A 12,961-nucleotide genomic window follows, 5' to 3' on the forward strand; every position below is an offset into this window, starting at 1 on the left:
TTTAGCGTCTCGTGCGGACCATTGCAGGAGCCTCCTGTCTTCCCTTCGGACTGACGGGCATTTTAAAATGTAGTTAAGACGTTTTGCTCATTTACTTGAAAACCTTGGGTCCTTCTTGCCTTCAACAGCGATTGCCAAACTTGTCTGATTTTCGGAACCACCTGGGGCCCTGGCTATTCTGTGGTCCTGGGATGAGACGGGGGAAATCTGTATTTGAACATTCTTCCCTCGTGATTCTAAAACTCAGCTAAGTTGGGAACCGCTGACCAAACTCCTTCAACTGTGGTGACAGCAACACTGTGTAAGTGTTTGGGGATTAGAGGCGATGTCAGCTTTATTCCTACTCGTACAAAACTAATTCTGAGGGGCAGGCAACTAAGGGATAAGATGTGTTCTAGACACACTGAGGGAACAAAGGAAGGGGAAGGTGAGAAGGGGTTTTGTAAAGGAGGTCACGTAGAGGCCTTAAGAGCTGTTCAGGAAAATCGGAAACAACAAAAATGGATCCTGAAATGGTTTTCTGGAGCACATGTCTCAGAGCATGGAGTGGAAGTTCCCTGCTCCTTTTTCTTTCAAATCCCGGGGTCCTTAGACCTGTTTCCAGCGTGTGGCTAGTGGAGCAGGAGCCCAGGTTGTGTGGATGCTGCAGAGTCCTGCTGACCAGCCTCAAGGTTTGCCTACTTCTACGGCCCTGGGCTCTTGGTAATGGCCCGTCTACACCTAACTTGTGTGTCGTTCAGGGTTCTGTTTAAATCTCTCCCTCAAGGAACCTTTTCCTCACATTGCCCTCCCCCCAACTGGGTCAGGTACACTTTGTGATAAGCTGTCATGGTACCCTGTTCTATTTGGAAGGCACCTACCAACTACAAGTAAGTAGTGCACTATGCAATTATTCATTTGATGTCCCTCATCATCCCTCCTTGGACTCTAAGCTCCAAAGGAAAGGGGCTATTTCTGTTTTGTTCATTGCTGTATTCCAGTGCCTAATACAGTGTCTGGAATACAGGAGACTTTCAGTAAATATTTTTTGGAAGAATGTTGGAGCTGAGTGTTGAAAGTTTTAGCAGGAAGTGGAAACAGTATGTATAAAGAACAGCCCCTCAGCCATAAAAAAGAATGAAATCTTGCCATCTCCAACAACATGAATAGACCTAGACGGTATTGTGCTGAGTGGAATAAGTCAGACAGAGAAAGACAGATGCATGTGAGTCACTTATATGTAGGCTCTAGAGGGCAGGATAAATGAACAAACAAAACAGAAACACGCTCATAAATAGAGAGCATTTTGATGGTTGTGAGATTGGTGTAGGGGATGGGTGAAGGGGGGGAGGGGATTAAGAAGTACAAATTGGTAGTTACAAAATAGTCATGGGTACATAGAATATAGCATGGGGAATATAGTCAGTAGCATTATAATAGCTGTGTATGGTGTCAGATGGGTACTGGGTTTACCGGGGTGATCACTGCATAAGTCGTATAAATGTATAGTCACCGTGTGTGTACCTGAAACTAATACAATATTGTATGTCAACAGTAACTGAAAAATAAAAATAAAATACACACGGGAAGGGAGGAAGGGCAAGCGATACCTTTTCATAAAAAACAAACAAAAACTGGCTTGAAACAGCTCAGCATGTTGAAAAACTGAGAAGTTAGGAGTGTGAGATGGAGGAACCAGTGAGTTAAGCAAGAGGCAGTTGAAGGCAGATCATGAGGGTGTTAGCCATGTATTTTATGCACGAATGTTAAAGTACAGAATTTACCATTTAAACTATTTTGATGTATACAATTCACTAGCATTTAGTATGTGCACAGTGTAGTGCAACCATCACTTCTCTCTAGTTCCAGATTTGTATCACACCGAAAGGAAAGTGCCATAACCATTAAGCAGTGTCTCCCCACTCCCCACTTCCCCCAGCCCCTGGCAACTACTAATTGGCTTTCTGTCCCCCAAGAATTTGCTCATTCTGGATGTTTCATATAAAAAGAATCATATCTGTGGCCTTTTGTGTAAGACTTCTTTCATTTAGCATGATGTTTTTGAAATCCATCCATGTTGTACCTTTTCCTTTTTAATGGCAGAATAATATTTCATTGTGTAGATACATCACATTTCATTTATTCATTCATTAGTTGGTGGACATTTGAGTTTGTTCCAGCTTTGGCTATTGTGAATAGAGTTACTATAAACATTCATTTTCAAATTTTTGTTTGAATTACCTGTTTTCGGTTCTTTGGGGTAAATTCCTAGGAGTGGAATTGCTGGGTCATCGTAAACTCTATGTTTAACTTTTTGAGGAACTTCCAAACTGTTTTCCACAATGGCTGGGACATTTTACATTCTCACCAGCCATGTTCCCAATTTCTCCATATCCTCACCAACACTTATTATTTTTTCCTTTTTTTGAGTATCACCATCCTACTGGGTGTGAAGTATCTCGTGGTTTTGATTTGCATTTCCCAAATGACAATGACACTGAGCATCTTTTCATGTGCTTATTGGCCAGTGTGTATCTTTGGAGAAATGTCTTTTCCCATTTTTGAATTGAGTTGTTTGTCTTTTTGTTATGATTTATCAGAGTTCTTTGTATAATCAGGATGCTAGATCCTTGTTAGATATATGATTTGCAAACATTTTATCCCATTCCATGGGTTGTCTTCACTTTCTTGATAGTGTTCTTTGATGCACAAAAGATTTTAATTTTGTAAGAGTTTTCGCTCTTATATTTAGGTCATTGATCCATTTTGAGTTAATTTTTCTATATAGTGTAAAGAAGAATTCAACTTCATTCTTTTCCATGTGGATTATCCAGTTTTCCCAGCACCATTTGTTGAAGACTGTCCTTTTCCCCTTGGATGGTTTTGTCACCCTTGTCAAAAATCAATTGACTGTAGATGTTTGGGTTTATTTCTGGATTATCAGTTCTAGTCCATCGTTCTTTATAGCTGTCCTTATGCCAGTAGCACCCTGGTTTGATTACCATAGCGTGGTAGTCAGTTTTGAAATTGGGCAGTGTGAGTCCTCCAACTTTGTTCTTCTCTTTCAACATTGTTTTGGCTGTTTGGGGCCCCTTGCGATTCTGTTTGAAATTTAGAATCGGCTTTCCATTTCTGCAAAAAAGAGTTGGGATTTTCGTAAGGGTTGCATTGAATCTATAGATCACTTTGGGAAGTATTACCATCTTAATATTGACTTCCAATCTATGGACTCAGGTCGTCTTTCCATTTATTTACGTCTTTAATTTCTTGCAGCATTGCATTGTCATTTTCATTGTGCCTTTGGATGCTGTAAAGAATGCAGTTGTTTTCTTAATTTCCTTTCCAGATCCTTCACTGCTGCTGGTTTTTGTGTGTTAATCTTATATCCTGCAACTTTGCTGAATTTGTTTATTAATACTAATAGTTTATGGCTTCTTTAGGATTTCTATCTATAAGATCATGTCATAATACAGAATTGTACACCTGAAATCTATGTAATTTTACTAACAATTGTCACCCCAATAAACTTAATTAAAAAAAAAAAAGATCATGTCATCTGTGAATAGAGATAGTTCTACTTCTTCCTTTCTGATTTGGATGTTTTTATTTATTTTTCTTGCCTAATTGCTCCGGTTAGAATCTAGTCACCTTGACTAGCAATGGTGAAAATGAACATCCGTGTCTTGTTCCTGATCTCAGAGGAAAAGCTTTCAGTCTTCTACCATTGAGTACGATGTTAACGGGGGGCGGGGGGGGGGATGCCTTTTATCATGAAGGGTGTTCAATTTTTATTAAATGCTTTTTATGTGTCAATTGAGATGAGCAATGTAGGTTTTAAGTGGAGGAGTACCAAGGTCCTATTTGTATTTTATAAATCATTTTGGCGGCAGAGGATTTGAAGAGTTGAAAGCTAGAGTCAAGGTGGCATCTGTTGGAGTTCCCCTGGTGAGAGATCAGAGGCCTGAACTCGAGACCCTTGGAATAGTTTGGGTAGGAGCAGAGGGAATGGCAAGGAAGGGAATGGTGAAACAATGAGAGTGTAAGCGGTCCTTTTTCCTGGAATGATAATTTCCTTCTTTTCTCTTGATGAGCTCTTCATCTTTTGAAAGAAAATAAAAGACAACCTAAATGTAACCTCTTTTGTGAAGTCTTTCCTAAGTGTCCGTTTCCTCTCTGTTTCCAGATTCATTTTCATCTCTCTTGATAATAGCAGTCGTCATGGATCAAGATATCTAGTTGTTTGTCCATCTCTCCCATGGTGTGTCACCTCCCTAACAACAGTGACGGTTCCTAGTCACGTATTTATCCCCTAAACAGAGCCTGCTTCATGAAAATCAAAGGGTAAATACACATCAAACGTCGTAATCCCTACCGTTAAGGGACTTAAACTCTGATAGCGGTGCTAAGACACATAGATACACACAACTCAGAATCAAATGATGATCGTTGCCGCTTTATAATAGCAAGGAAGTAAAAGAACAAGAACTAGTAATGGAAATAGAGCGGCTAATAAATTGTATGTTCTTATGACAGATTATTAGACACCTGTTATAGAAAAGACTTTGAAACGTTTTAAGTAATATACGTATATATTTGAAAGAAATTCAATAATAAGTGATAGAATCTTTCTTTTTTTTAAACCGTAGTACTTGAACAGTTCAAAGAATACATAAGTATATCAAGTAATCCATCCCCACCACCCGCAGTAACCACCGCTGATAACTTACAGATCCTTGAGGACTTTTCTATGTGTGCACAATTTTTTCATGGTTTTATTTTTATAGTCAGAAGGAAAACTCTTTAAAAAAGAAACCCTACTATAGGTTCAGAGGCAGCAATATGATCAATTTCTCCAGAGTGCTTAAAGAAGATGGGCCTTAGGCTCTTTTTTTTTTTTTTTCTTTTTCAATAGAGTGGCTAGCACTGCAACAGAGATCACAGAAGTTACATTCTTGGTCTATCTACTAGCTTATTCTCTTTCTCTAGGCTCCAAAACGCCGCTGTAATTTGGGAGCAGCCCAAAGCTCCTGAGCACCTCACCCAAGCAGTGGAACCACACACAATCACATCCAATCCTCAGACAGGAATTACAGGGAGGAAACTTTAGAATATCAGGAAAAACACTTTACATCCTCAAGACTATCCATTGGTAGAGGAGGCTGCCTAGGAGAGCCGGGACCTGGGGTTGCACACATCATTAGATAAGTCTTTACCCAAAGAGGATTAGAACAGTGTTTTTCAGACTGTGTTCCCAAGAGACCCGAGGGACCGTGGATGTGCACCTCAGGAGCCGCTTGGGCTGGCCTGGGGCAAGGTTGTGTCAGCCGGACTCAGCCTCGTGCAGCCAGCGTACGTCCACCTTGTGTGAGGCTCCATGTAAGATTTTGTTTGGGAAGGCCTCAGTGCTTTCTTTAAAGGAAGTAGGGAAAAAAGTAGAAACCATTGATAAGACAATTTCTATTCTCTATTATAGTCGTCTCCCCTTATCTGAGGTTTCACTTTCAGTGGTTTCATTTACCTGTGGTCAACCATGGTCTGAAAATATTAAGTGGAAAATTCCAGAAATAAACAATTCATAAGTTTTAAATCGCGTGCTGTTTTGGTAGCATGATGAAATCTCGCGCTGTCCCTCCATCCGCCTGGGACGTGACTCTTTCCTTCGCCCAGCATACCGTGCTGTATATGCTTCCCGCTCAGTAGCATCTCGTTAGCAGGTGTGCTGTCACGGTCTCGCACTGCTTGTGTTCATGTCACCCTGTGTTGCTTCATAATGGCCCCAAAGTGCAAGAGTAGTGATGTGGCAATTTGGACAAGCCAAAGAGAAGCTGTAAAGTGCTTCCTTTAAGTGAAAAGGTATGTATGTAAAGGAAAAAAACAGTATGTATAGGGTTCAGTATTATCTGAAGTTTCCGGAATCCACTGGGAGTCTTAAAATGTATTCCCCAAAGATAAGGGGGGACTACTGTACTGAAAGGGCTTAACTAGTAATTGGAGATTATAGAGCGGAGTTTCTCTTCTTGGCATCATGAGAATAGTGAATTCTAAAGTAGCAGATACTAAAAATAAATTCCCTTTTCAAATTTGCCATTATGCCTCAAAGAACCTCATTCGATGTTCTTCCCCACAGAAAAGTTGTGTTTGTGAGGCTGAGGGAGAATCTTGCCGACACTGGTCTTTCTTGGCCCCCATTCCCAGTTTGCCTTTCTCTTGTCTTCTGCGCAGTGTTAGTGTGAAACTCACATGCAAACTGCGCTTAACCCTTGAATAACACGGGCTTGAACTGCATGGGTCCACGCATGCACGTGGATTTTTTTTCAATAAATACATACTGTACTGTAAATGTATTGTCCTTACAGTTTTCTTAATAGGATTTTCTTTTCTGTAGCTTGCTTCACTGTAAGAATGTAGTATATAGTATACAGAGGGTGCCAAAAAAATGTATATACATTTTAAGAAAGAAAAAAATTGTATTAAAATTGTAATACTCAATATATACCGATAACAAAAGATGAATACAAGTCACGTTTGACGTCTGCAATTACAAGAGGTGCTCAAAGTGGTTACCATTCAGCGTAATTTTAATACAGTTTTTTTCCTTAAAACGTGTATACATTTTTTTGGCACCCTCTGTATATATAACATACAAAATGTTAATCGACTGTTTATGTTATCAGTAAGCCTACTGGTCAACGGTAAGCTACTAGTAGTTAAGTTTGGGGGGAGTCAAAAGTAATACGCAGATTATTGACTGTGGGGGCTCAGCACCCCCCACAGCCCTTGCGTTGTCCAGGGGTCAACTGTACTTTAACCCCTTTGTGGAAGAAGGTGTTATCTGCTTAGAGAGGCTCTTATTCATCCCTAAGTGCAGCTAAAGTAGTGCTGTGTAGACTGGATTCCAGCCCTGACTGGGCTTCATGTGTTACTGTACTTCAGAGCCAGAGGGACGTTAGAGATAACTTCATTTAAGAATAAACACGTTCAGAAAGTGAATGGTTTGCCCATGGTCACCAGTTTACTGGTGCAACTGTATAGCCAGGAAGTAGTAGAAATGTGTGTGACTGGGAAGGAGAAAATCATCAAAGGAGTTATGCCCTAACCCTTCCTCAGCCATTAATTTATCATGTGACCTTAGACAAGTCCATTCTCATCTATAAAAGGATGTTGTATTAGCTGATCTCGAGGTTTACTTCCAACATAAGAACTCCATGGACACTGTCAAGTACATCCTTGAAACTGTGTTTTGAGGGACCACTTAATGGTGTTAGTGGTCCCTCAAATTTACCCTAGGTTTTATCTATGGGAAATACTGTTGCAGTTTTAATATTCTCACTTAGCAGGGTTTTGCTTGATCTTTATGCTAAGGAATCTTTTTTTTATGAAATTTATGTGTTTCCTTTGTTTTTGTTTTCTAGAGGGAAGGACTTTCTAAATTCAATAAGATCTATGAATTTGATTATCATCTGTACGGCCAGGTAGGTACTACAATATTTCCATCATGAAACTGAAGTGTACTTTTAGACCCATGTGCCATTTTGGTGTATGTTCCCTGGGGTTTTAGTTACGGCTGAAAAAGAGGAGCTGATGACTACAAACCCTGCCTAAATTGCTGTATTTTAGAATTATTTAATCAAGAAGAATTAGCCTGACCATTGTAGAATATGTCACTATCTTTTAAGAAGAACTGTTGTTGTGACCAAAAGATCCCCGTGACAGGCAATCATTTTCTCATTCATAAGGAAGTCTCTTTTTAATAACACGTGGTCCCGTCTCAGCTCTTTATAACAGGAAAGAGGCTAACGTACAATAGTTTGAAGAAGTTTGAAGTGCTATAAAAAAGTGTCATGGTACTAGAATTAGAATGGTGATTGTGTTACTATGACTTTTGGCTTCAAAGAGTTTTATTTATGTTTGTTTCTTCCCAATCATCTGGTTTTTGTTTTGTTTTATTTTTTTATAAACTTTATTTTTTAGGACAATTTTAGGTTCACAGCAAAATTGAGGGAAGGTACACAGAGTTCTCACATACGCTCTGCCCCCCACACACTCAGCCTCTCCCATTATCAACGTCCCTCACCACAGTGGTACATTTGTTATCATTGATGAACCTACCTTGACACATTATAATCACCCAGAGTCCGTGGTTTTATTAGGATTCGCTCCATGTTGTACTATATATGGGTTTGGACAGATGTGTATATAAACATATCCGTCATGATAATATCATACAGAGCCGTTTCACTGCCCTGAAAACCCTCTGTGCTCCACCTGTTCCTCCCTCCTTCCCCTGCAACTACTTTTTTTTTTCTTTAATAGAAGTTTCTCCCTTTTATTTGAATGATTTGGCAAAAGCTAATTGCTAAAAGACTAACTCGAATTTTGTTATCATTCAGAATGTTACCATGATAATGACTTCAGTTTCTGGACATTTGCTGGCTGATGATTTCCAGATGCGGTTTCGCAAATGGTCAGTACCAGCCCTAGGGGAGGGACTCTGAGATTATTACAGCAGGTTGTAAAACATTACAGGAATTTTGAGGCATGTTGGTCTTACTGTATAACTTACAGTACTAAGATGACTGATTCAGCTCACGCTGCTGTAACAAAATGCCATAGACTGGGTGGTTTCTAAACAACTGTATTTCTCCCAGTTCTGAAGGCTGGCAGGAGCTCAGAGTGCCAGCGGCTGGGTGATGGCCTCCTTCCGTTTGCACACTGCTGACCTCCCACTGCATCCTCACCTGGTGGGGTTCTAGAGAGCTGCGTGGGGTCTCTTTTATAAGCACACTCACCCCATTCATGAGGCTCCACCCCCATGACCTCATCACCTCACAAATGTCCCACCTTCTAACACCGTCACTTTGGTGTTAGGATTCCAACGTGTGAATTCTGGAGGATCCGAACCATAGAGACCTAGCAGTGACCAAGACATTGTGAATTTTTACCATATGTTTAGAATAAACAGCTACTTTTAGTCGTGTTCCCTAAAATAGCCAGAATTTTTTCATGCAGTCTTTGGATTGCATTTATCCTATTGCAGATACTGTTTTCCCGAAAATAAGACCTAACAGGATAATCAGCTCTAATGCGTCTTTTGGAGCAAAAATTAATATAAGACCCAGTCTTATTTTTTACTATATTACAAGACCAGGTACAATACAGATACAGATACAAATACAATACTGGGTCTTATATAATAAAATGTAATGTAATATAATATAATCCCAGGTCTTATATTAATTTTTGCTCCAAAAGACGCATTAGAACTGCTTGTCCGGCTAGGTCTTATTTTCGGGGAAACAGGGTATATGCATGAAAGGGTTCTAAAATTTCTCCTTAGCAGTTTCTATTAATTGTCATGGGAAGTGGAAAGTACATTGTGCAGAGGGTCAGAGGCTTGCTTTTAATTCTCTGGCATTTTCATGTGGGACTTTTGCTGTTGGGGATCCATCCATGAGTGTCCTGGAGTGAATTTTTCTCATTAGTAATGGAGGACTTGCCATCATGGGCTGAGGTGGGATTTTTTTGTTTTCATTTCTTTTTTAGGCAGAGCTGCAATCCCGTTGCCCTCTTTGAAGCAGAAATTGAAAAGTACTGCCCAGAGAACTTTGTAGACATCAAGGTAGGCTCTTTTGGGAGACATATAGCACTGGAGTTGAAGAAACATAAAATAATTGAACTGAATGATTTCTATAATGCGTTGGAATTTAGAGATAAGGTTTTCCACCAAACTAAGTACCATGATTTTAAAAATCACTCCTACCCATCATATAAATGAAGCCATTTAAACTAAGTGGCCAAGGGACTGAAGTAAGCCTTTTTATGAATAGTAGTTGTTGAAATAAACTTTAAAAATAAGTATTGTTAAATTATTAATTCTAACTCCCACCCCACCCCTAGTTAGGATTAAGAGACTACAAAGTATACATGATCATTTGACAGTAAGTTGTGAGTTCTCAAGCAGTCTGGTGCCCTGTGTTAGCTCACTGCTAACTGGAAACCTTGGCATGAAACTCAATTAAGCGTTCATTTTTTTAAACCAGAACCATTAGAGTTATGCATCTATGTTAGAGCTGAGTTTTAGGTTCCTTCATGCTAGTGTAGTTTTATTAAATGAGTCTTCTAGAAACTCATTAAATGGGTCTGTCATTCTAAGCTGGAGGATTTTACTAGTTTCTTCACCATCCTTAGGACTGGTAAAAAAAGTTTTCTCTGGTCTCTTTCTCACCAAGTTAGCATATTTCAAGAACACTATTAATATTCAGTCAGATCTGTTCAGTGAAGGGGTATAAAGTAATTGCTCTGCAGATCGTGTTCTCACTGCTCTTTCCTCACCGGGAACTTCAGAAAACTCTGGAACGAGAGAGTCGGCAGTGCCAGGTCCTGGTGATCTGGACCGACTGTGACAGAGAAGGTGAAAATATCGGGTTCGAGGTTATCCACGTGTGCAAGGCTGGTAAGTGATGCCGCTTCTGCGTTTCTGTACTTTGGGTCCACAAAAACAGATGGTTCTCCTGCACCTGTGCGCGAGTGGCTCTGCCTGACTTCCTCCCTGTATGCTCTTCCTCCTGAACCCACCTGCCAGTCTCACTGGCTGTGTGTCCTGGAGCGAGTCACTGAACCCTGGGGAATCTCGCTCAGCTTCCTCATCTGGAAAGTCAGGCCCGTCTGGCACAGTTCCAAGGCTGCGTGAGAACTAAATGAGCTGACAAGTGGCATAGATGCTGTAGCCCAGGGTTTGGTAGGTGTTAGGCCCTAGTAGTGCCAGCTCCTCCAGAACACGGACTAGATGGTTTTAAAAATGATATGTATACAAAAGAATGTATATACCATGTGTAAAGTATGAAGAATAATCCTAGAATGTTCCATGTGTTTTGTTTTTTTGTTTTTACTGTCTCTTTTCTTAAATTAAAAATATTTTTTTAAACTTTTTATTTATTTTAAGTGTGGTTTTCCAGGACCCATCAGCTTCAAGCCAAGTAGTTGTTTCAATCTAGTTGTGGAGGGCGTAGCTCACAGTGGCCCATGTGGGACTCGAACTGGCAACCTTGTTGTTAAGAGCACCACGCTCTAACCAGCTGAGCTAACCGGCGGCCCCAAATTAATTTATTGGGGTAACATTGGTTAATAACGGTATATAATTTTCAGGTGTGCAAAATTCCATTTGTTTTTTAATCTCATATTCTTTATACAATGCCTCAACATAGTAAATGATTGTTGACGTGAACATAAATGCCTCTTCACAGGGTCAGTGATTTCAGGTAATGTAGACAAAGCGATGTGCAGACCAGTCTCGGGCTTCACAATGTGGGGTTTCTATTTTCCCTAAGTGTTTTTGTGTCTGAAGCTACAATGACTCCTAGGATTTAAATACATTCACTTTCAGGCATAGTGTATATGTCTGTTATTTCCATGACAGGACATGAAATTCCCCCATAGGACCTTTTAATTAACAGTTTTCTTTTCCCAAAAGGTCTAAGAGAGCAAGTGAGATTAATGTCTGGAAATGTTCACCAAGAGAGTTTTAGTTAATAGCTAAAAATTTATTCCACCATTATTTATTTATTTATTTATTTATTCCACCATCATTTCTGACAACACTGAGTTTGATGGTTAGAGTGAAGTTTCCCGTTTAGACAACATACTGTCAATGTAACCTAATCAGTAACCTAATCAGTAAAATTGGACACCTGAGCACTGGTTTACCTTTCGTTCAAGGTTTAAGAAAAGTGAGCCCTTGATGATGGGAGGGCAGTGTAACTTGGCTTTGACCTCGGTGCCACTTTCTGTTCCACAGTAAAGCCCACCCTGCAGGTGCTGAGAGCCCGTTTCTCTGAGATCACCCCCCGAGCTGTTAAGACAGCCTGTGAAAACCTGACTGAGCCTGATCAGAGAGTGAGCGCCGCTGTGGACGTGAGGCGGGAGCTGGACCTGAGGATCGGTAAGGAGCCCACGGACTGACTCCTGTGATGGCCCACGTGGCCATTGTTGGCTTAGACCCAACGCTGAGGTTTGTGTGTCCACATGTGGAGCTAGCTTTGACCTTCATTTCCTTGTTCCTTCTTTCCTTCCATCCTCACTTTCCAGGAGCTGCCTTCACTAGGTTCCAGACTCTGAGGCTGCAAAAGATTTTTCCCGAGGTGTTGGCAGAGCAGCTGATCAGTTACGGCAGCTGCCAGTTCCCAACACTGGGGTTTGTGGTGGAGAGATTTAAAGCTATTCAGGCTTTTGTACCAGAAATCTTCCACAAAATTAAAGGTAGGGCTGGGGGAGTTGTTTATAATACGGAACCCAACAGCCCAGCATCTAGCGAGGGCACCGTGGGACCTCAGTGGCTCTAATTAAATGTGTGGGGTTTTGTTGGTCTTGCTGCCCTTCACCCTACTCCACTGTAATACTCAGAACCCACCCGTTTCCTCAGTGATCTTCTCTGTTTCCTATTCCTTTGGGTTTCACTGTAATGTCCCTAATGTCTGTCGTACCATGTGGTTCTGAGTCGTGTCTTTCCTGTTTGTGTTTCCCAATAGTAACTCATGACCACAGAGACGGCATTGTAGAATTTAACTGGAAAAGGCATCGTCTCTTTAACCACACAGCTTGTCTTGTCCTCTATCAGCTATGCATGGAGGTAAGAATTTTTTTTTTTTTTTTTAAGATTTTATTGGGGAATGGGAACAGGACTTTATTGGGGAACAGTGTGTATTTCCAGACATCCATCCGGAGCTCGACAGCAGCTCAGCTCAAGGTGCCATGTTCAATCTTAGTTGCAGGGGGCGCAGCCCACCATCCCTTGCGGGAGTCGAACCAGCAACCTTGTGGTTGAGAGCACGCGCTCCAACCAACTGAGCCGTCTGGCCACATAGGAGCTCAGCGGCAGCTGCACACAGTGGAGCCTAAATAAAACTCTGCTCTCTAGGTTTGATGAGTCAGCTGTGTCCACTGGCAGGTTTAGTGTCCATTTGCTAAGGGACAGGAATGACTATCG

General features: G+C 40.9%; 1 protein-coding gene across 4 annotated transcripts in view; it reads left to right on the forward strand.

Annotated features, from left to right (window-relative positions):
* TOP3A (DNA topoisomerase III alpha) overlaps positions 1-12,961 on the forward strand; it is a 29,040-nt gene that overhangs the window by 528 nt on the left and 15,551 nt on the right. For 2 of the 4 annotated variants that reach the window (XM_019753735.3, XM_088801864.1), the window contains exons 2-8: positions 7,392-7,451; positions 8,370-8,443; positions 9,523-9,598; positions 10,324-10,432; positions 11,774-11,917; positions 12,064-12,234; positions 12,504-12,604. In XM_019753735.3, coding sequence (XP_019609294.3) covers positions 7,392-7,451; positions 8,370-8,443; positions 9,523-9,598; positions 10,324-10,432; positions 11,774-11,917; positions 12,064-12,234; positions 12,504-12,604 — 735 coding nt within the window. Of the gene's footprint in view, positions 1-5,693; positions 5,833-7,391; positions 7,452-8,369; positions 8,444-9,522; positions 9,599-10,323; positions 10,433-11,773; positions 11,918-12,063; positions 12,235-12,503; positions 12,605-12,961 lie in introns of all 4 variants that reach the window. The other 2 variants (XM_074320607.2, XM_074320606.2) reach the window with 2 other exon arrangements.

The sequence above is a fragment of the Rhinolophus sinicus genome, chromosome 12 (assembly GCF_057876585.1).
Source record: "Rhinolophus sinicus isolate RSI-liver-muscle chromosome 12, RSI-T2T, whole genome shotgun sequence".
Classification (NCBI taxonomy): domain Eukaryota; kingdom Metazoa; phylum Chordata; class Mammalia; order Chiroptera; family Rhinolophidae; genus Rhinolophus; species Rhinolophus sinicus.